This window comes from Penicillium hispanicum (genome assembly GCF_028827665.1).
Source record: "Penicillium hispanicum strain IBT 35686 chromosome Unknown utg000002l_segment0_segment0, whole genome shotgun sequence".
NCBI lineage: Eukaryota > Fungi > Ascomycota > Eurotiomycetes > Eurotiales > Aspergillaceae > Penicillium > Penicillium hispanicum.
The window spans coordinates 1,779,715-1,802,742 of record NW_026623194.1 but is presented as its reverse complement, the minus strand read 5'-3'; the positions used below and the strand labels follow the sequence as shown (position 1 = coordinate 1,802,742).

Here is a 23,028-nt window from a genome sequence, read left to right as displayed (position 1 = left end):
ACGGTGGCGTTCAATGGCGGAGAATAGAAAAACTCAGTGCAATCTCGACAGGCTTTTTCCATTTCACACCAGAGTCCAGGGAGGGATCGTACCTCGCTTGCGCCCAGGGCACCGCGCGGCGGGATTCGTCGTAGTGGGCGTCGCCATTGCGCCACCCGGTGGAGCCCCTGACCCAAACCGTGGTGGGCCCTGATAGCCACGAAAGAGATGGGAGTGGATGGTGGAAAGGTGAAGAGCACAAAATTGCATTGCGCAGGCCAGGCTTGGCACCGAATGCATGAGAAGGTGAGATGATTATTGTAGAATGCCGGCGTTTCTATGTGATTGTGATTCCCGGGGGAGTAACCTTGGTTATATCCTCATTAATACATGTAATATACCAGAGTTCGCCTCAAATCGCCAGATCTCCACTGCATGAATCGATGTATCGGCAGGAATAAATCATGTACACAATCTCCCAATCTCGACCCTAAAGTGCGCAAGTCCAGACCCTCGACCCACCGCGGCCCACTGGGTTTCACTCTAGCGATCTTCATTGCTGCTAAATCCCCCGTCGTCCTCATTTTTAATTCTTTCTTTCCTATCCTCGCCCGTCCACCCTTCGGTCTGATCTTGCGCCACACTCGTTTTCCTTCTGGTCGGGATTCACCAGCCTCCATCGCAAGATCCCTCTTTCTATACCGGAATCCATTCCAGCAGTCCTCGCCTCCATACTTCGCCAGTTGACCCGGTGAAGCTTGGTCTCCTCGCCCCCACATTCTTTTTACCGGCCGGCTGCCACGATGTCGAGCCCTGCGGACGAGCGCAAGACCTTCCACTTGCAGGAGAAGAAGGAAAAGACCGCCGAGGACGATGTCTCCCCCAGCTCCGACGACGTAACCTATGTGCCCGACCCCCATGTCGAGCCCGCCACCCAACTCCGCGTCGACACCAGCTATCGGGACGTCGATATTGATCATCTCTCCATGCCGACCCCTTCAGCCCGTCGAGAGCAGGCCACTCGCCTGGAAGATGACCTCATGCTCCTGCAGGCGGAGCGGGTGGTGTCGCGCTCCACGCAGGCCGAAGGCGACGGCGAGCGCAACTCATTAAGCCGCTCGCGATCGCGGCGCACCGAACAGATCGACGAGTTCGACGAGGCTACCAACCCATTGCATGAGAAGGCGGCCGTCTACACGCCCCCGGAGAGCCCCAACACCAAGCTCTCGGCCTTTATCAAGCGGCTGCACCAGTCCAGCACGCTTGTTCGCTACCTCACCTACATCGTCCCATTGTTCCTCCTATTGTTGATCCCGCTACTGCTCGGGGCTCTCAAGTATCCCAATCATAGCGTCGGCGGAGTCAAGTTGATGTGGTTTTCCATCTGGTTGGAAATTGTCTGGCTAACTTTGTGGGCGGGCCGGGTAAGTTGGACCCTCGCAAGGCGAAATGAATCGCCCCAAGGAATAGAAAAAAAGAATCGGTCGACTAACTTGCCGGGTGACTAGATTGTTAGCAAGTTCTTGCCTCCCGCCGTGGGTCTCCTTGCCAGCGTGTTCACCAACAATGCGAAGAAATGGCGCGACATGGCCAAGCAGCTCGAAATCCACGCGGCTCTGTTCTTCTGGTGGCTCGGCGTCGAGATTTCATTCCTGCCGACCATGAAGAATCACCATGTCGACGGCGACAAGACCACCCGCGGCTGGGAGAACACCCTCAACAAGATCATCATCGTGGTTTTCGTGTGGACGATTCTGAACCTGATCGAGAAGATCATCATTCAGCTGATCGCCATCAGTTTCCACATGCGCACTTATGCCGATCGGATTGAGATCAACAAGTTCCAGATCGGCAGCTTGACCAAGTTGTATGACTGGTCGCGCGCTCGCATCCAAGAGAGCGACGAGGCTTTCGAAGAGCGCAAGACCGAGGCGACTCCGACGGGCGCCAAAACTCCCTTGCACTACGCCGGCAAGGCCCAGAAGGTCGCCAAGGGCGCTCTCAACAAGGTCGGCAACAAGGTCGGCGATGTCGCCGGCGCCGTGGCCGCCGATTTCACCGGCCGTCGCGCCAACCGGAGCAACGATCCCTATCAGGTCGTCCTCGCGCTGTTGCACACCACCTCGGGCTGTCAGGTGCTTGCTCGCCGTCTGTACCGTACCTTCGTTCGTGACGGATTCGACACCGTGTTTTCTGGGGATCTGAAGGAGGCCTTTGACAACAACGATGAAGCCGAGGCCGCATTCACCATGTTTGACCGCGACATGAACGGCGACATCTCGATGGAGGAGCTCGAGGCTGTCTGTGTGGATATCGGTCGTGAGCGCAAGTCGATCACTGCGTCCCTGAAGGATCTGGACTCAGTCGTGTCCAAACTGGACGACGTCTTCATGTTTTTCGTGATCGTGGTGGTTGTGATTGTCTTCCTGTCGCTCATTTCAACCTCGGCTGCCGGGGTTTTGACCTCTGCTGGCTCCTCGATTCTGGCCCTCTCTTGGCTCTTCTCGGCTACGGCCCAGGAATTCCTGCAGTCTGTGATTTTTGTCTTCGTCAAGCACCCCTTCGACGTGGGTGACCGCGTGACCATCTACGGAAACTCCGGTGACGCGGGTTTGGGCGACGACTACTTCGTCAAGGAAATCACTCTGCTCTACACCGAATTCAAGAAGATGCAAGGTCACGTTGTGCAAGCACCCAACAGCTATCTCAATAGTCTTTTCATTTTGAACCAGCGCCGCTCCGGTGCCCTTGCCGAGGCTGTTCCGATCATCATCAAGTACGGCACCACTATCGATCAGCTTGACGGCCTTCGCCAGCGCCTACTGGAGTTTGTGCGCAGTGAGAAGCGTGATTTCCAGAGTAACATCCTCACTGAACTGCGTGCGGTGACTGAAAACTTCTCCCTCACGCTTAACGTGGTCTTCTTTTACAAGTCCAACTGGCAGAACGAAGGCCTGCGTCTGCAGCGTCGCAATAAGTTCATTTGCATGCTCATGATCGCGCTCCAGGAGATTGGCATCGAGGGCCCGCGCATGAACCTCCAGGGTGCGAAGGTGGACATCCCCTTCCATGTAACCTATCCCAACGCACCCATGATGGCGCCGCCTTCCCAGCCGCGTGAGGAAGATGAGACCAAGGAGACGCCGATTCTCGAAGACTCGAGCCTCCTACACGAGAACACTGGCACCAGCAGTGGCAGCGCTGCTCGTCACCCCTCGATCCTCCGCAAGGGCATGAACACGGTAGCTGCTCGGAATCGCGGCGAGTCTGTCTCACGCAAGCATGTCGACTTCTCGCTGGGCATGGCCAACATGTCTTCCAACGATATCATGGGTGACGTCTTCGAAGACCGCGGGGTGCGCATCAACGACGTTGTCCGTACCGCCAACCGTGACACCGCCGAGCGTCGCGTGCAAGAGGCCATCGAGGAAGAAGCGGAACGCAAGAGCCAGGGCTCCTCGAGCCGACACCGTCGCCCTTCCAACCTCAGCGCCCCCTCGCAGGACGGCGCCCGAGCCTCAACCGACGCCCACAGCTTCCGCAGCGGCGCCTCCTCCACCCGCAATCGCTTCTTCCGCCATCGCAGCAGCGTCAGCCGCGACCACGAGGACTTGATGGAGCAGGGCCGCGTTGCCACCCCGCCGCCTCCAGCATCTATCAGCCCAGAGACCGATGGAAGAAACTAATAGAACGACGATTCTTGAACATAGTTTACACTTCTACTTTGCCGCTTTCTCTCTGACATATCCCCCATTTTCTATACCGTGATACATTTCACAGCAGGATTGACTACCGACCTGACATAGCGACGTCCTTTCATTTCGCACATTTCTCATTCTACAACACCTATATCCCCCTACAGTGGTCACGTTCTTTCAGCTTCACCCAATCTTGGATGTAATGCGTGTTTTCTGTTTTTGTATTGAGCGTTTGGGTCTGGCGACAGCCAATTGTGTATGTCAAAATGTGATTGTGATTTCTTTATGGTTAATCTACCCTATCTCCATCATTCTTAGGCATTCCGAGTCCCTTTGTCTCTCCGAGCACTCAAGCAGGATATATCGCCCGTCATCACTTGGTGCAGAAATCCAGCCAAGACCCGCGCGGGGAAGCAGTTGGCAATGTCGCATTTTCTAACAATTCTAGCGCGATCCATGTCTAGGTAGATAAGCCATGCAGCGTCAGATCCAGCCAATCTGACGTCTTCGTCTTCCAGTCTAGCTCCGTCGGGCCCCCGAAAGCAGGTGCCTCTTGAGGTCGGAGTTCGGAGTCAGGCATCGTGCCCCTCTGGACTTTGTCCAGTTTCTAGTGCTCCTTGCTCGTTGAAGCCTGTCTTTCTCCGTCCCGGATCTTCTGCCCGCATCTTTCATCAACTACCCCCGCCATGCTATGTCCTGGAGACAGCGACGGCCGATTTGGTCCTCGAGTCCCTATCGAGTGTCGACCGTTCGACTTTACTCTGCTGTTCGAAGATGCAATTTTTGGAGTCTTGCCGGCGGCTCTGTTCCTAGTCTTGTCATTATGCCGTCTACCGGTCTTGATCAGGGGCCCAGTCAAAGTGACATCGCATCATCTAGCAGCTTGGAAACTGGTCTGTTCCCTTTGACGAGCCTACCGTTATGGTCCATTGCCATGGCACTGACATGTTCCATTAGGTTGCACTTGCCATATTGCTGGTCTTCCATCTGTTGTATATAGCCTTCCAAGTGCAGGCTCCTATTTTACACACGAAAGCATCCCTCCCCGCTAGCATATTGCAGTTGATTGCAGTCGCGACCGCAGGGCTGCTCTCATGGCTAGAGGACCAACGCTCTGTTAGACCGTCTGATCTCATGGTTCTTTACTTCTTCACGACCAGCGTTCTTGCACTTCCTCATGTGAGAACGCTCTGGCAACTGTCCGCAGATGCCACGACCCCGGCCGTCGTCTGGACGCTAGTCACTATCGGTACTGTCGCAGTGTCAGTGCTAGAGTCCATCCACAAAACGCGACTCGTGCATCTTGTATATCGGGAATCGAGTAAAGAGAGCACTGCGAGCTTCTGGATTCGCAGCTTCTTCATCTGGGTCCTTCCGCTATTTCACAGCGGCTTTTCCACGGTGCTTTCGATCCACGACATGCCCGAAGTGGATCGTGCGTTGCAGGGAAAATCTGCAGAACGCAAGTTGCAACTCGCTTGGTCAAAGGACACTTACTACCGCAAGCACCGACTGGTCCAAGTCACTTTCCGTGCGTATTTCAGGCCATTTGTTAGTGCCATTTTCCCCCGGCTTTGTCTCTCTGTCTTCACCTTCTGTCAACCATTTTTGATATCTGCGACCCTGGGGTTTCTAAACGCTCCTTCAACAACGGAGACTCGACTCCATGGGCCTGCACTGGTCGGTGCATATGTCCTCACCTATCTGGGAATGACTGTCGCCAAAGCGGTGTACTGGCGACAGACGTTCCGCTTCAACACAACCGTCCGGGCAGGTCTTATTTCACTCATTTATCGACAGACAGCCAAATTGCAATCCCGGGATTTCAAGGATAAGTCTGCCATCACCTTGATGAGCACTGATGTCGAGCGCATCGTTGTCAAGTTCTTCACCATCCACGAGGCATGGGCCGCCCCGGTCGAAGTGAGTGTTGCAATCTTTCTTCTGAGTCGCCAGCTGGGCGTAGCATGTATTATCCCAGCAATAATCTCCCTCCGTATGTACCAAAGCCTTTCCGTCCAGTATGCTGTTTGGCACTGAAAAATCCTCAGTTGCGGTTTCCGGAACGATCCCAGTCTCGAGCAAGTCCAACACTGCACAGAAACTATGGATCGAACGAGTGCAAGCACGTCTCAGCGTGGTTTCCAGCATGTTGCATGACATGAAAGCCGTGAAAATGCTTGGTCTCAGCGAAAAGCTGTTTCAGAGTGTCTCTCGGCTCCGAGAAGTGGAATTGCAAGTGTCTGAGCGGTTTCGGTATTTGCTGGTTGGCCAGGTCATTCTGTGTAAGACGGCCACATTTCATGTCAGCTGGGGGAAGCTAACTAGAAATTGATTGTTATAGCAAACCTGCCGTTGACACTAGCACCCTTTGCCACTTTTACGATTTTTGCAATCATAGCATTGGTCAAAAACAACGAGACCCTGCTTTCAACGCGAATGTTTACTTCGCTCTCGTTGATCTCGTTGATGACATCTCCCCTGCTTACGTTCATTCAGGCTCTTCCTGCACTGTGGGAATCTCTTTCGTGCTTTGACCGTATTGAGAGGTATTGTAGTCAAGCACCACTGCACCTGCCAGATAACTCATCATTGAACGAATATGCCATGGAAATGTCCGCAATCCCAAGGTCTACCGACTCAGTCATGAAAATGTCCAACGCTAGCTTTTGTTGGTCAGCAGATGCTGCTCCTGTGCTCCACGATCTAGATCTCTCGGTCAAAAAAGAAACGATCACTGCCATCATCGGACCAGTGGGCGGTGGCAAGACATCATTGCTAGAGAGCATCCTCGGAGAGACCGACTTGAAAACCGGCTCAATGTCGCCATTCCATTCTAAAGTAGCGTACTGCCCGCAAACCCCATGGATAATGAACGATACTATTCGCCAGAATATCACGGGCCCTCAGAACTTCGATCCCAAGTGGTACAACTTCGTTGTATGGGCTTGTGCTCTGGACAATGACTTTCAAAGCATTCCTAGGGGAGACCTGTCGAAGGCAGGCAGCTCTGGAATCACGCTCAGTGGTGGACAGAAACAGAGAATTGTAAGTACTCACTACATTAACTCAACTCGGTAATCATCTTTCTCATATCGCCAGTCACTTGCGCGGGCTGTCTACTCCCGGGCGCCAACTTTGGTTCTCGATGATGTGTTCAGTGGCCTCGACACCAGATCGGTCTCGGCGATCTCCTCGCGGCTGCTAGCAGCAGACGGCCATTTCAGAGAGTCCGGGAGAACTGTCATAATCGCAACGCATAATTACCGCCTTCTCCCCTATGCTGATGAGATTGTGGTTGTGGAAGATGGGGGAATATCTCAAATCGGCCCCTATGACCAACTAAGCCATTCACTGCCGCAAGATGATCAAACCGAAGCGATCGACCAGTCAACTGATAGGCAGAACTTAGGATCTGAAGATCCAACACAGCACACCAATATATCTTCTGCCCTCGACGCTATCGATGAACCTGACGATCATCCAAATACAGTACGAAGGGATGGGAAATGGTCCGTATATTCGTATTACTTCCAATCTGCGGGGTGGGCTATAGTTATACCCCTGACGCTGGCAACATTCTTGTTTGGATTTGCCAATGAGTTCTCGAGTCAGCTTTCTGTTCTCTCTGGATGCATTCCTACATATGCTAACTGTTTCATCAGCGGTCTGGCTCCAGCAGTGGTCAGATGCCAACGAGAAACACCCGAATCAAAAGCTTGGGCTATACCTCGGTATCTATGCGTTTTTGTTTGGGATCACGCTTATTACTTTGTTCTTCGCATGCTGGTATGCCATTGGTTGCACCCATTCCCTATTATTATGCTAACAACAGAGCTTTAGGGCTTTATTCATCAGAGTTATCACCAAATCTGGTTTGGTCTTGCATTCGAATCTACTCAAAACAACCCTGAGGTATTTACCCTCTGAATGTTGCTAATGAGACAATCTATACTTACAAGGTATCTAGTGCACCGTTCAGTTTTTTCCAGAAGGTTGATGCTGGCCTAACAACAAATCGGTGAGTTCTAGAAAGCATTTTCTGAACTTACACTCACACCTTGCAGATTCAGCCAAGACCTGGAGCTCATCGACATGAACCTTCCAATTTATGCTCTCAACGCTTCGGTTTGTAAGTGCTGCAGAGAATGAGTCACATCCAACAGACTTCTGGACTGACGTTGAGTATAGCCTTTGTCGATTGCGCTGTACAAATAGTCATTCTATGCTTCATGGGTAAATATCTTACCATCACCATCCCCGCCGTTGGGGTAATCGTGTTCTTCGTCCAGAGCTACTATCTCCGCACATCCCGGCAAGTCCGACTTCTAGATATCGAAGCCAAGGCGCCACTCTTTACCCACTTTCTCGAAGCGATGCAAGGCATATCTGTGATACGGGCAATGAGATGGCAAGTCGCTTTCCATGAGCGCCTCCAAACGCTGCTGAGTCAGTCCCAGAAGCCATTCTACATGCTCTTCTGTATCCAGCAATGGCTGCAGCTGGTACTGGACTGCATTGTCATGGCTCTGGCTGTGATCCTCGTGTCATTGGTCGTTTCACTCAAAAGCAAATTTAGCGCTGGCGCTATCGGTGTTGCCCTCAATCTAATTTTGAGCTTCAACCAAGATCTCATGCAGCTGATCCGATCGTGGACGCTCATCGAGACCTCGATTGGAGCAGTCTCGCGCGTGCAGGACTTTGTTGAGAATACTCCTTCTGAAGAACAAGACCAGCACTTGGTCGCTTCGGTGCCGTCCCTGTGGCCTTCCCGTGGAGAGATTATCTTTGACAAAGTGATGGCCACTTACAAGTGAGTCTACCTCAACTTTTAGCTGAGAAACGCCGATCCACCCCGTTTCTTGCCGCCGCTAATAGTGTTTCAGTCCTCATTCTGCACCCATCCTCAACGACGTAACGCTGAGCATCCGCCCCGGTGAGAAAATTGCCATCTGTGGTCCATCTGGCAGTGGCAAGACATCTACGATCCTGGGACTCCTTCAAATGATCGGTTTACAAGAAGGATCCATCACCGTCGACGGCGTCGACCTCTCCACTCTACCCTGCAGCGCCGTGCGATCCCGAATCAACGTGGTCCCCCAAGAGCCGTTCTTCATGCCCGGGTCCCTCCGATTCAATCTGGACCGCAGTATTGAGCAGAGCCCTATCTCGGATGCACGTTTGATTCATGCACTCGAAACGGTCGGTCTTTGGACAAAGGTCCGAGGGACCACCGCTGCTGGCGGCGAACTAGATCAAACGCTATCCGTATCTGACTGGTCGATGGGAGAGCGGCAGCTTCTTGCTCTGGCACGGGCGTTGGTCCTGAAGAGCCCGATTTTGGTTTTGGACGAAGCCACCAGCAGGTATGTTTTTTTCTATTGTTTTATCTGCCGTTTTCCCGCGGCAGCTGCAGCTGCTGACATGTGATGTGTCATGTTTTAGTGTGGATTGGGAAACGGAGGATGCCATGCAAGGCATCATCGAGCGGGAATTCGCGTCGCAGACCATTGTCTCTGTTATGCATCGCCTTCGCTATATTGAACGGTTTGATCGGGTGGCGCTGTTGAAACGAGGACGGCTGGTGGAATGTGATTCGCCCCAGGCATTGCTGGCGAGAGATTCGGAATTCCGGGCCTTTTATCAGGCCAAGCGAACTGAATAAATGCTCTGGTGACAGTTGATGACGTGCTTGTCTAGCGTTTGTCGCAATCTACTCCGAGCGCTTGCCGGGTGGAAGTGTGGGAGTGCTGCGGTCATATATCTGCCGCCGTATCCACAATATCTGGTACATAGTAGATTTTACTTGATCTATAAAATCCCTTGGATCATACTTTAACGGATTACTCTTCCTACGAGTATCACAGTTGCGATGTTGATGCATAGAAAAATCCCTTGCATTGTATGGAAAGCTGATGGTTCACCCCACATCCTACGAGTATGCAGGACAGATAGAAAATTTAACAGAAGACATCTAGTCCATCCGAGAACAGGAAAAGGATGTTTGTCTTTGCAATAGCGAAGAAAGAATCCGGGCATAATGCACTTCCAGCCCGACGCCCGCAAGTCGGTGACCGCCAGTTCCTTGCCTGTTGACTTGCAAGAAACACGCCAGTCAGGGGCCGCGGTGAATCCCCACTCCCACACTCTCTCACCTCCGTCACCTCACCTTCTTCCTGTGGTTAATTCTGCTTCTGTCCCCTTTTCTCTGCTTGAAGCTACTCTCAATCATCATGCGAGGCGAGGTACGTGTCATCTCCATGCTGTTGCTGCGCGAGCTTGTGTTTACATCTGGTCCCCCGTCTCCCCGGAACCACACAAGACGCTTCCCCGGTTCGACGAGCTCAATGCTGTCATCGCGAACAATGGCAAACTCTATACTAACATATCAATTGACCAGATCTGCCACCTTCATATCGGCCAGGCTGGTACTCAGCTTGGTAACGCCGCCTGGGAGCTGTAAGTTCTTGACCGCTTCTTGCTCCACACTATTCGCACATGGACTCATCACCGATCTCCCGAACATAGGTACCTACTCGAGCACGGCCTCAAGGCTGACGGCTTCTATGATAAGGACCTAGCCGACGAAGTCACCAACAGCGGCTCCTATGAGACCTTCTTCACTGAAACCAGCAGTGGCAAATTCGTTCCTCGTTCGCTCTTCGTCGATCTTGATCCGTCGGTACGCCACTCAATAAGACGCCAACCCTACACGGTATAGATACTGATGCAAATATCGCATAGCCCATCGATGAGATCCGCACTGGTGACTACCGCCAGCTGTTCCACCCAGAGCAGCTGATTAGCGGTAAGGAGGATGCCGCCAACAACTGTATGCTTTTCTCGGGAACCAGCATGGGATGGTGGAAAGCTAATGCATGATAGATGCTCGTGGCCACTACACTGTCGGCAAGGAGCTTGTGGAGGAGGTGCTCGACCGCATTCGTCGCATGGCTGGTATGCACACTAAGCCCCGGTCTGATGGCCGGCTTGTGGACTGATTTGATTCTTTTAGATAACTGCACTTCCCTGCAGGGATTTCTGGTTTTCCACTCCTTCGGTGGTGGCACTGGCTCTGGCTTCGGGGCTCTCCTACTGGAGCGTCTGTCTGCCGAGTATGGCAAGAAGTCAAAGCTGGAGTTCGCGGTCTATCCGTCTCCCCGTGTGTCGACTGCCGTCGTGGAGCCCTACAACGCCGTCCTGTCCACCCACAGCACTATTGAGAACTCGGACTGTACATTCCTGGTCGACAACGAGGCCGTCTACGATATCTGCCGGCGCAACCTAGAAATCCCCCGTCCTGGCTACGAGCACCTGAACCGTCTCATTGCCCAGGTTGTTAGCTCTATCACCTCCAGCTTGCGTTTCGACGGCGCTCTCAACGTGGACCTGAACGAGTTCCAGACCAACCTGGTGCCATACCCGCGTATCCACTACCCTCTGATCTCGTACGCTCCGGTCATTTCTAGCAACCGTAGCGCTCACGAGAGCTTCAAGGTGCAGGACCTCACCTTCCAGTGTATGTGGCCCCTAACCCGTTGGGATTCCCATTAGTGTCTTGATGTTAACATTACCTCAGGCTTCGAACCTAACAACCAGATGGTGGTTTGCGACCCTCGCAACGGCAAGTACATGGCCGTGGCTTTGCTGTATCGCGGTGATGTGGTGCCCCGTGACTGCAACCAAGCTGTGGCGGCTGTTAAGGCCAAGGCCTCCTTTAACCTGGTCGAGTGGTGCCCAACCGGTTTCAAAATCGGAATCAACTACCAGAAGCCTGTGCAGACACCTGGTAGCGAACTGGCTCCTGTCGATCGCTCCGTTAGCATGCTCTCCAATACCACTGCTATCGCCGACGCCTGGAGCCGCCTCGACCACAAGTTCGACCTCATGTACTCTAAGCGTGCTTTCGTCCACTGGTACGTGGGCGAGGGTATGGAGGAGGGTGAGTTCTCCGAGGCTCGGGAGGATCTGGCCGCTCTGGAGAAGGACTACGAGGAGGTCGCGGGCGACACTATCGAAGAGGAGCTGGAGCCCGAATACTGATCGTGACGCTGATCGTGATCGGACTGGCTCCTTGATCCGAAACCGCTCGGCACATATCCCGGTGATTCTTCGTTCTGTCTGACTATATGCGCCTTTTGCGACAACCCCCTTTCCGTTCGAGCCCTCCCAGCGTTTTTGTTCTGTCTTCACTTGTTTGACGACTCGTCAACGCTATTCTTGATGAACTCAAAATCAATGACCATTTATCTTATCTAAACCGTATTCCCAGTGTGCGAATGATATTACCCTGTAACCAGCCACTCCCTAAAAACGCCCGCGCCATGTCATGCCAGAGTCTTAAAGGACCGGTAATAATGCAAGTGTGGGCAACAACTCAGTCCAGTGCTGCCACTTCCATCTCTTGAATCACCTTCAATGCCCGCTCGTAGGTCCACATAGTCACAGCACTCGCCGGTGCCGCCTTGAACAAGCTCACCGTCAGCCCACGATACAACCCCCGCACGCCCTGCGTGCGCAAGATCAACGCGGTCGTCTGAATGACGCCCGTATACTCGGGAATATTGCGATGCACATAGAGAGTTCGAGTAGGACCTTGGACTTGCAGGCGTTTGCGCACAAGATCCAGCGGGAAGACGCCCGTCTTCGCGATAACGCTGGCCACCACGCCGGCAGCGGCATCGCCCGTGCCAAATGGCAGGGATTCCCACCGAGCCATCGTCGGCCGGAGAGCCTCGTACGTCGTGAAGAACAGGCCCATGTACGGCACGATCTGCGCAACAGACGCCGAGCACCCGCGGAAGAATCCCGCGACGCCCTCGTTCCGCGCAATGTCCACCACCGACGCCCGCAGGGAGTGATAAATGCGTTCGGGACCCTGTGCGGCGAACCGCGTGCGCAGCAGATCGAGCGGGTATGTCGACGCCGTGGCGATGCCGCCAGCAACGGCACCGGAGGCGAACGATTCCGCGGACGGAGGAAGCCGGTACGGACCCAGTTGGGCGAGTGCTTGGGTTGTGCTGCGGTACGCGGTGAACTGGAGGGCGCCGTAGCAGACATACATCAATTCCGCGGGGATGTTGCCTTTCCATAGGCCCTGCCACCCATCAAGGTCGTAGTCAGCTACTATCCCGGCGCTGGCAATTCGGGGATGCAAGGCGCGCGCGCAACATACCGCAATACCCTCCTGTCGCGCAATCGCCCGCATGGTCGACAACGTGCCCTTATACACGGGCCCGACCACGGTGCGGTGCGACGGCGGATCCGACAGCGAGTGGATCTGCAGCTGTAGGCGGATCTTGACCACATCCAGCGGCGCAATGCAGAAGCGCGAGATCAGGCCGGCGATCCCGCCGGCCAACACGGTTTGGCGCTTGGTACCCTCATCTTTGAGATGCTCGCCACCGGCTGACATGTCTGGGAGGCGTTAGGAGCAGGAACCCATGGCGTGGATGGTTGGATTGTTAGGGATGTTTATTGTTTTGTCGCCACGGGGTGAATGGAATGGAGAATCCGTCGCCAGCCGATTTACGTAAGTCTCGATTGCGGCCTGAGGTGTCGCCCATCTGATCCGAGAATGGTGATCAGCTCCGATGTGATGGAAACGGAGTTGGTTGATAGATATCAAAGAATCGATTCTGTTATATCCGTCTTCTTCTGACTGGCTTGCAGTAGCTAGTTATGAGAGAGAAAGATACAAATGTTGTGTCACCTATGTGTTCACTACCTAGGTAATACAACTTGAAGCAGTGCTTGACTTGGCTGAGGAAATAATCTATTACATTCGTATTATGGCAATTAATAGCGTTATTATAATTACGCTCTCAGTTATATGGTCTACAGCTGTTTCCATTGTCTCGCCCATCAAAAACCCCTATTTTCTCTCCCACGCCTGGTACAGTCTTGAATTCCGAGTCCGCCGCCAACAACGTAGCTGGAGCATTATCTTCCGCCAAGATTCCCTGTTTGAAGAGCAAGACTCTATCAAACCGATCAATGTATCGGAAACGATGGATGACAGCAATGATAGTCTTGTCAGCAAACTCTGTATCGATGACGGATTGCATTATCGATTCGGTGTCCCAGTCCATACTAGATAGAAAGACAGATGTTAGTTAGAAGAGTTCTACCGATCCCTAGAGCTTGTCCTAAGCATCTCCATGCACTTACCTGCTTGTTGCCTCATCCATGATCAAGATCGGGCTTTGGACCAACAACGGTCGTGCCAATTCAAGAAGTTGTTTCTGTCCGTGCGAGCACTGTCCAATATCCAGCTCTTCATCCAGACCCCCATTGGCTTCGACGTGCTCCCACATACGAACTTTCTTCAAGGCTTCTTCGATTCTTTGCCTCGAAGCCAGTCCCTGCGGGTCGATGTTGAAGCGAACAGAACCAGGAAAGAGAAATGGTTCCTGGGGAATGACATTAATAGTGCTGCGGAGGAGTGAGCGCGGAACGGTCGCGACATCAGTGCTGGAGACGCTGATTCGGCCTTCTCGTACGTCCATCATGCGAAGTATGGCCATGATAAAGGACGTTTTACCACTCCCAGAAGGTCCGCAGACAGCGACCTTCTCGCCGGAGCGTATCGAGAGGGAGAGGTTCTTGAGAATCGAGGTTGCCGAAGTGCTATTTGAAAATCAGCAACAAAAAGAACGCAATGCAGCTTCCATTAGTTACTCACCTGTATCCGGCGCTCATATTTTCAAATTCAATAGAGCCATCACGAAGCCAATCTCTCCGCGACGAATCCAGAAGGCCCATGGCTTTCTCCTCTTCCGTGGGAGTATCTTCTGAAAAGCCCTGGATACGGGCGACAGCGCCAATGCTCATCTCTACCATTGTCCACATTTTGATGGCCCGTGTCAAATTCTCATTGAACGATAGAAGCAAGTTCAGTGCAACACCGACAGTTGCGGCGTTGAACTGCGATTTCAAGCCCGTCACCACTGCAACCAAGACTACAGCTACCGCACCGACCAGGAGATTGACAACAAGCTGGAGCCACTGTTGAACGCTCCAAAGCATGTAGAATGGCTTTTGGCTTTCATTGAGTCGCTTTTCGCACATATCACGAAATTGAGACTGCCATCCAAAAGCGCGGATACTTGCAACCCCATCGATTGCTTCGAGGAAATGTGTGTAGAGTGGTGCCTTGGCCTCGATATCGAGGAGTCGAACTTGGCGAGACGTGCGGAGGTAGAAGGACTGGATCAAGTAGATGACGACGGCAACAACAGGAACAGACGCGGCAAGATACTTGCCAGCAATGCAAATGATGACGAGCTTAACGGCAAGGCTCCCAGTCGCTTTGTGCTATTAGTTTTCTACCTACCAAAAGGTATCGGGGTTTCATACCATCCACAAAGTTCAGCAAGTACACAGTAAGCATAAGATCAATCAGCTCCAGATCTTGGCTGAACCTGGGAGGAGTCAGTCAGACTTCAAAGATGGAGAAGAGGCTACATTACCGGTTGGTGATGGATCCTATGTCAACGGTCTGGAAGAAAGCGAATGGCGCCCTGGAGGAAATTAATTATCTGTAAATCCGCCTCCATTGGAATTAATTCAGTTTACGTACCTCAGAACAGCCTCGAGAAGGTCCGCATGTAGCCGTAGCGAAATTCGAGTCATAATTGTTGAGGTGTAGAGCCTGTTCTAATAGTGAGCACTTTGGTCTGTTCCTCCACTGTTGCATTTTGACTTGTCTCATGGAAAACAAATGGAGCATGATTGACCTTGGTTGGATCGGATTTTCAACTTACCCAGAAGACAACGTAAGCCCAAGTATCGAGGTTGTAATCAGCAGGCCGTAGATGCCAATATATAGGCCTAGCTGTTGATTTGGATGTTCTGCATTTGCATCAACCCACCATTGAACCCACACAACTGCAAGTACAAGTCATACATGGTCAGAATAGACAAGGGACATTTAGAGTCAGTTAAGAAGTCAACCCACTTGAAAAGCTTGACGCGAAGCACTGCGTAAACATTGCGATCATGGAAAGCGTAAAGAGGGCCAATCCACCAGCTTTGGTATAGTAGGAATACACAGCCCAGGAACTAGTCTGCCGAAGGAGATCTTTTTCTTCCGATGTTTTTTCAACGCCACTAATATTGTCAACGGGAGCTTCAAGAACCATCGGCTGGGATTTTGGCTTGGGCTCCGTTTGACCATCATCCGCGTCGATTCCCATTTCACTGAAAATATGCGGCATGCGTGCGGAAATCTGTTGATACGAGCCTCGGTCTGCGATTGTACCGTCATCTAAAACAAGGATTTCATCTGCATGCGAGAGTATTTGATCTGTCTAGTATCAGTATATACAGCATACAGGGGGTCGAATGAGTTTCTCACAATTGTTTGTGACGAGTATAACTGATCTCCCAGCTTGCTTGAAATGACCATTTTTCCCGAAAAGATGGCGGGAGATAGTCACCGAAACCTCCGAGTCGAGTCCACTAAACGGACTGTCGAGAACGAGAACATTGAGCTTGGAGTAGACAGCTCGAGCCAAGGCCTGAAGGCATCAAGGACGTCAGGAATAGTGACATAGAGATAAACTCGAGTAAGTAGACTCACGATGCGTTGCTTCTGACCACCACTAAGTGACGCGCCTTTACTCCCTGCTAGTCGTTGATCTCCACCCGAAAGATTCTTTAAGTCATCTTCTAGTCCACAAGCGGTGATCACGTAGTCATACCACTTCTTATCAAACTCCGCTGCACCGATGATATTTTCGCGGATTGTCGTGTTCATTATCCATGGTGTTTGTGGCGCATACGCAGCGCGGAACAAGGGAACAGGATCCGGACTGCCTTTCAAAACATGCCGCCCTAGTATAGCCTCTATAAAAGTGGTTTTCCCACTGCCAACAGCTCCAATCACAGCAGTAACGCCACGACCGATATCGAGATTGAGATCCTTCAGAAGCGGTTCTGAGGAGAATGGCCTGGAGATTGCAGCACCCTGGAGCGAGATCAAGGGTTGTGCAGACGACGGAGCAGTCCAATTTCGTCGCAACTCCATGTCTGCCACGCTGGAGCTAGATGTGGATTCAGCCTGAAGAAGTGAGATCTCCTGATCAGAATTCTTGTCACAATATTCTTCTATCCTGTTGAAGCAGGCCAGGGCCTGCAGGAAGTTTGGCATTGCCTGACAAAATTTTAGAATCGGGGATGTCCGCAACGAGATGAGGGCCAGAGATGTAAAGGCCTTTGCGGAAAGTAGGGAGCCGTCATTCTTCGAGACAGCGATGGCAGCATAGATGGCCAGTGTCGCGAAAGGTGCCATTGACATAGGGATATATGCTAGGAGTTATTGTGAGCAAGGAAAACTTGCGTTGATAGATCACCTCACTAACATATGACGACTTGCCAAAGGACCAATTTCCGATATCGTAGAGAAGTGTCCACTTCGAGGTCCCGAAGCTTCGTGACAATCGTCGACATGACATTTGATAGGCCGAGCATTTGCAAAGCTTTGATATCCCCAACCATGCTTGAAGTTATCGCCAGGCGCCTCTGGATCCGCTTGATCCACTGCTGTTGAGCCTGACCCGACCGAGTTGAAATTGGCACCATGATTCCGATGGAGACTATGACATGGCGGAGTCAGTTTTACGCGAATTAGATACTATGCGTGAAGCCTCATACATATTGTGATCACAAGTGGTATCACGCATGCAGCACCGACCTGGCGTCCCAACAACCACAATGCAATGCCTACTTCAAGCAATGATGCCCAAAGTTCATGAACATTCATTAGGTCAGTTGTGATACGTTCAACATCCGTTCCCATCAGTGTAATGGCAGCAGAGTCCTTGAGTTCATCAGGCTGAAGACCCAAGGTCTGCTCATATGTCATTGAGATCAGGCCGGCTCGCACGGCAGCAATGAAACGATTCGTCTGTCGCCAATATACTGCGGTAGAGATCTGTGCCTTTCTATTAAAACCACGCCAGCGTGCAGAGGCGATCTTGTCTTCATGCTTACCGCAATTCCCATATACACGAGCGCATAAGCTCCCACAGTTGCTGGTCCATAGGACTTGTCATTCAGGGGGATGGAAGATTCATCCATAAAGTTGATGGTTTTCGAAATCAGGAATGGCTGTGAAAAGCCAAACGCAGTGAGTGACAGCCGCGCCGGGATCGCCCACAAGAAGATGGACTTGTTAGCCGCCACAGCAGATCTGAGCAACCTGTGATTCCCCAGGGAATTCGTTGCTGCAAATGCTCGCCGCAACCTCTCTCCCGCATTCACCCTCCGGAGGTTTGCATCGACTTCGGGCAGATCGTGTATCGCAAGAATTTTGGAATTGCCCGTCTTGAGCAGTGGCAGGAGGTATACATAGAACGTGCGGCCCCAGAAACCGCTCAGCTCCTCCTTATTCAGCAGCTGGTACTTCGGCTGCAGGGAGGTGAGCTTGCTCGCCGACTGGGTGAGAAGAACCAACAGGGTGACGATGAACAGTGCAGTCCAAAGCCCACGGCATACAGTGATGCCCTCTTGTGGTGTCATTAACCATAGCGATCGAAGCCGGGGCAGTGCAAGAAGACTGGTCAATGAAAAATAGAGCACCAGAATGTAGGAGGACGTGATGGACCGCTGGTCCTCCAAAAGGGATGTCCATGTTGCCGCGAGAATTGCGACAATGTTGATGACTGCGGCGGGAAGCGACAGCCGAGTATGCAGAGCCGCAGACTGGGCCTGGACGGCCGCGTATACAGTATAAAGCGAGAGCAATACAGCCAGAGCCAGCTGGAGGGAATCAATATCCACCCTTGTCGCCATATCTTATCTAGGGGATGGGATCGTACCAATTTCTGCACGGCTAACCGGTACGAAACCAACTTGACTTCCTGGCGTTGCAGCTGTCGCCAGCGCGAGGGCAACAACAACAGGAATATTGCTGCTGGTAGCAAAACAAAAACGCATCTTCAAAGAGAAGCGTGAAGTCAAAGGCTCGGCAGTCACTGTCCACTCGTGGTCCAAACTGATCATCGCTGCCTGCCGGGCATCCAACGCGACGATGCTTAGCGGCGAGGCTCAAGGGGCGGAACGCGCCCTGGAAGATATGTTCCATCTGGTACTGTGAGTCTGGTTCCTCATAGACTGCTATATCCCTGGATCCACGTGGGAAGACGTCCAAGGGATCGACGACCAACCTTCGAATAGGTTCGTTGAGCTCCGAGAGCAGTGCTAGGATGAAGTTAATCTTGGCCCCGGGGGCGCTCTAAACGTCTCCGCTCGGAGATACGGAATTTCGTACTGGAGCTGCAAATGGAGTGGTTGAATTATTCCGATTGGACGCAGAGTCGGATCAGATAATGTATAGTTTCGGCCAATGCATGCATTCCACTGTTGCTTTTTCTATGAGTGATTCATCCTAATTCATCAGCACGAAGCCCATTATAACCCACGGGAATCGTCGCATGTCTTCCAGGGGCTCAGGGGGGATGGGGTCCGAAGTTCGATGGAGAAAACAATGAAACGCTGATGCCCAGGAATCGCGTCGGCCGAATCTTAGATTCATAGTGATTGGGCTCAATGGCCACGGTAATAACGTGGATTTTGGTATGTAATATCAACATGCTCTAGGAGATTGTTATGGAGGTCTGAGGTTTGCAAACCAGCACCCTGTGGATAGCTGAGTATTACTGCGATGCTCGGGGCCGAAATGTTGGTGGTCTCAGCCCATCGCATATCTGAGACGAGTGCGACGGTAAAGTACTTGGTGATCATAAATTTATATTCTGGCAGTACGAAGCATGATTCCCTTCACTTAGCTTCGCGTTTTGTCTCTCCCTCGTCCTTGGGGTTTTCACGAGAAATCCCACGTAATGCCATTCAGAGCCCTCGTGTAGGTTCCCTGCACAGGCTGCGACTAGAATGACTGACAATCAGCAATCAACACAGGGTAGCAGTAGTAAATTAATTGATCATCGTCGCCAAAGCCGCTGTCGAGGAGTGTACAGAATCATGCAGCGACAGACGGATTGATTCCCCAGGTCTTAAGGTTGCCTGAGGCCCCCAGGCTTGACTCAGCCGACATTACCCGTGGACCTCGGCACATCCAAAAGGGGAATAGCGCCCCCCGGTCACTCATCCAGTGCAATCCGGGGTCGCGCTTTCCATCTCAGCGCTCCCCCTTGTCTTTACCCTCACTAATGCGCCCCAATCCACCTACCTTGCTTCGCCATCTCACGCGAGGTCTGGCTGGGCCAGTCCCGCGTGGGTTTACAACCGCCGCGAGCCGGCTCACAGCCGAGGACTCTTTGATGTACGGTCTGCTCGGGAAAGCGACCATCTTCGATGCAGCCCAAGAGATAGATGAAGCGTCGGGACGGAAGGGCCACGCAAAATACCAGCCCCAGGATCAAAATGGTCGGGGACCGTCCAGCGGACTGCGGCAACCCCGATTCACTGTGAAGGTCGTACGGCCAGGAATCCTTCATGCCGGCTGGGACAGGCTGTCATTGGAGAGCCCGGAGCTCTCGCAAAGGTCTTTTCCGTACTTCGTCCTTCGTGATATGTGCAAATGCCGACTATGCGTGGATCCTCACTCGAGGCAGCGGTCCTTCCGTACCAGTGACATCCCTGATACGGTCCGCCCACAGCACATTAGATGGGATGGGAAAGAGCTGGAGATTGTATGGGCCAATGATATACCCGGACACCCCGAAGGTCACACCTCGAGGTGGACGGTCAAGCAACTGAAAAGGTCAATCCTGAATCGCGGTTTCCTCAACTCAAATACAAAACCCCGCTATCTCAGCCGCCGGCAGATGGAGCTGTCACAGCATTGGGTTTCGTACAAGGACTATATGAACAACGATGAAGAATTCGCAAAGGCCCTACGCGCAATTTCCCTCCTGGGCTTCATATTCATTAAGGATATTCCCGATTCACGCGGAGAGGTGGAGAAGATCGCAACACGCATGGGCCCATTGCGAAACACCTTCTACGGGCCAACCTGGGATGTGCGCTCGGTGCCCCGGGCCAAGAATGTCGCCTACACAAACCAGTTTCTGGGGTTTCATATGGACCTCATGTACATGAACGAGCCACCGGGATATCAATTGTTGCATTGCCTGGAGAACTCTTGCAAGGGAGGCGAGTCGCTGTTTTCGGACTCGTTCCGCGCCGCCGCGATCTTGAGAACCAAATATCCCAGACAGTTCGAAATCCTGACCAGGCGCCATCTTGCTTATCAGTACTTTCACTCGGACCACGTCTACTATAACACCCGACCCGTGATTGAACTGGATGAAGAACAACACATTCGATATGTAAACTACTCGCCGCCCTTCCAGGCCGCGCTGCCTCTCAGTCAGTGGGAGAGGGAAACCGAGCGAGAGGAGTTGCCATTGTTCAAAAGCGCGTTACGCCTCTTCGCCGCGCTGCTCCAAAGCAAAGATGCCGTGTTCCAACTCAAGTTGGATCCCGGCCAATGTGTGATCTTTGCGAATCGACGAATTGCCCACGCGCGTCGGGAATTTGACACCACCTCCGGCTCGCGGTGGCTTGCTGGTGCCTACGTCGACGAAGATGCGGTGAGATCTCGCATTTATGTCGCTCAAAGAACGCAGCATAGCACGAAAAAACAGCTGGCTCAACATGATACGCCTGCTTTTCAGCCCTCGGAAGCAGAAGTCATTGGGAGGACCGGGGAAAGCGAGGACACTGAATGGTCAATACCGCCCGAGGACATGGAAGAGTTTGAGCAGGACAAAAAACCTGAGCAAGCCTTGCGGCATGAGCTGCCAGGGGTGAAAAAGGACAACTAGGCCAACCAGTCGCCTCTGTCTGTTCCCGTATTGAATATTGCCCGAATGGTCACGTAGAAATACTAGAAGTCTCATGGCGTGTTCTTTCAAAGTGCGGCTAGCGTCTTGCGTCATAGATGTCTCTAGTTAAAATCCAGAGCGTGCCGTGCACGCTGGAAACCTGAGCAGCTGATGCTCATCGTCTCGCAGAATCGTGAGCACAATCTACAGGTGTGGATGATCACACCGAGAGATGGTGTAAAATATGTCTTTTCATTAAGGAAAAACGTATATCATCATGTTTTAGTGTCCTGTCCCAGGCCAATCAACCCATGGGTATCATGCGAGGGCCAGTTCCTTAAGCCGCCGTGGGCTTGCTGACGGCGAACTCCTGCATGAATGTCGGATCGCCGTTGATCTCCTCACGAACCTGGGCGGAACCATTAGCATCTAGACGTAGTAAACATAAATCAAACGAGAAACATACAATATCCAAACCACCAACCAGTTCGCCCTTCACCCACAATTGCGGGAAGGTGGGCCAGTCGGCAAACTCCTTTAGGCCTTGTCGGACATCCTCATCCGCCAAGATATTGAAGAAACCGTACTTAATGCTGCGCTCGCGTAGGATCCCCACCAGCTGTCGACTGAAACCGCACTGCGGGGAGCTGGGAGTGCCCTTCATGAACAGCATGACCGGGGCAGCCTTTACGAGCTCTGTGAGACGGGCAAAGAGGGCCTCGCGTGACTGCTCGGGCGTGAGGGCGGGGGCGGCCGTAACGGGAGTGGCATGAGCCGCAGGGCCTGTGGAAGCATCCGACGCCGCAACGGGAGCCTGGGTGGCCATCACCGGGCCATCCTCACGGGGAACTGCAGAGAGAGCCGGGGGGATATGGGCGCGGCTGACGCCGTCGACAGAGGGAGCGCCCACGCCGTTTCCGCGGCCGGCGTGCCTCTCAATGGCATCGCGCACCTTGATCGCATCGCTGCCGCTCACGGACTCGAGTATCTCGCCGCTGCGCAGACACACCACGAATGGGACGGCGGAGACGTCGTATTCCTCGGAGATGTCAGGCAGCTCCTCGGCATTGATGCTGACAAACGAGATGGTCGGCGGGGCGGTAGCGGGGTACTGCGAGGCGAGCGCGGAGAGAACGCTGCGCATCTGGGTGCACGGCGCGGCCCAGGGCGTGTGGAAGTAGAGGACGACCAGTGCAGAGGGCGAAAGTGAGTTTAGGTGCGACGCGAAGTCGGCCTCGCTGGTGATTTCGGTCAGGGCCGACATGATTGTGAATACAGCCTGGCGAGAGTGGAGGGAGCTGGAGGGGAGAGGAGGGGGGCGAGGACGGAGGGGACTCGAGTCCTGCGCTATTGGACGTTCTCGGTGATAGATAGAGATTTAATCAATGTGATCACTTTCTCGCAGGCAAGGAGAAAAGAGTCAGGTGGGCTATAGCGACGGACGGAGATGGATGGCGTGACGAGGGCGAATTTTCCGGCGATCGTTCTGTTATCAGATCGACTGGCGCGGGCAACGGCAGGCGGTACTTGACATACCGGTAATTTTGCCTGGCGCTGTT

At 52.8% G+C, this 23,028-nt stretch overlaps 6 protein-coding genes across 6 annotated transcripts; 4 read left to right on the top strand and 2 right to left on the bottom strand.

Moving 5' to 3' along the window:
* Positions 1-782: 782 nt before the first annotated feature.
* Positions 783-3,665, top strand: N7459_002378 (Mechanosensitive ion channel family; the record flags this gene model as incomplete). The annotated part of the gene is made up of 2 exons (XM_056941563.1): positions 783-1,403; positions 1,488-3,665. The coding sequence occupies 2 exons, from the start codon at positions 783-785 to the stop codon at positions 3,663-3,665; spliced, it is 2,799 nt and encodes a 932-aa protein (XP_056803418.1).
* A 698-nt stretch (positions 3,666-4,363) lies between these two features.
* Positions 4,364-9,342, top strand: N7459_002377 (uncharacterized protein; the record flags this gene model as incomplete). Its single annotated transcript, XM_056941562.1, has 12 exons — positions 4,364-4,570; positions 4,635-5,673; positions 5,729-5,962; positions 6,022-6,725; positions 6,780-7,287; positions 7,343-7,466; positions 7,521-7,592; positions 7,648-7,698; positions 7,745-7,809; positions 7,869-8,490; positions 8,564-9,043; positions 9,123-9,342. The coding sequence occupies 12 exons, from the start codon at positions 4,364-4,366 to the stop codon at positions 9,340-9,342; spliced, it is 4,326 nt and encodes a 1,441-aa protein (XP_056803417.1).
* Positions 9,343-9,717: 375 nt separating this feature from the next.
* Positions 9,718-11,720, top strand: N7459_002376 (tubulin alpha chain; the record flags this gene model as incomplete). Its single annotated transcript, XM_056941561.1, has 6 exons — positions 9,718-10,136; positions 10,206-10,359; positions 10,422-10,509; positions 10,563-10,634; positions 10,693-11,196; positions 11,257-11,720. The coding sequence occupies 6 exons, from the start codon at positions 9,718-9,720 to the stop codon at positions 11,718-11,720; spliced, it is 1,701 nt and encodes a 566-aa protein (XP_056803416.1).
* Positions 11,721-12,054: 334 nt separating this feature from the next.
* Positions 12,055-18,473, bottom strand: N7459_002375 (thiamine transporter TPC1; the record flags this gene model as incomplete). The annotated part of the gene is made up of 14 exons (XM_056941560.1): positions 12,055-13,094; positions 13,519-13,769; positions 13,848-14,306; positions 14,362-14,986; positions 15,036-15,100; positions 15,149-15,199; positions 15,259-15,330; positions 15,443-15,566; positions 15,637-15,984; positions 16,036-16,198; positions 16,261-16,988; positions 17,042-17,275; positions 17,334-17,619; positions 17,673-18,473. 14 exons carry the CDS (start codon positions 18,471-18,473, stop codon positions 12,055-12,057), a joined length of 5,247 nt encoding a protein of 1,748 aa, XP_056803415.1.
* Positions 18,474-19,849: 1,376 nt separating this feature from the next.
* Positions 19,850-21,469, top strand: N7459_002374 (putative Gamma-butyrobetaine hydroxylase subfamily; the record flags this gene model as incomplete). Its single annotated transcript, XM_056941559.1, has 1 exon — positions 19,850-21,469. One exon carries the CDS (start codon positions 19,850-19,852, stop codon positions 21,467-21,469), a length of 1,620 nt encoding a protein of 539 aa, XP_056803414.1.
* A 337-nt stretch (positions 21,470-21,806) lies between these two features.
* Positions 21,807-22,733, bottom strand: N7459_002373 (PICOT family protein; the record flags this gene model as incomplete). Its single annotated transcript, XM_056941558.1, has 2 exons — positions 21,807-21,878; positions 21,936-22,733. 2 exons carry the CDS (start codon positions 22,731-22,733, stop codon positions 21,807-21,809), a joined length of 870 nt encoding a protein of 289 aa, XP_056803413.1.
* Between the last annotated feature and the right edge of the window lie 295 nt (positions 22,734-23,028).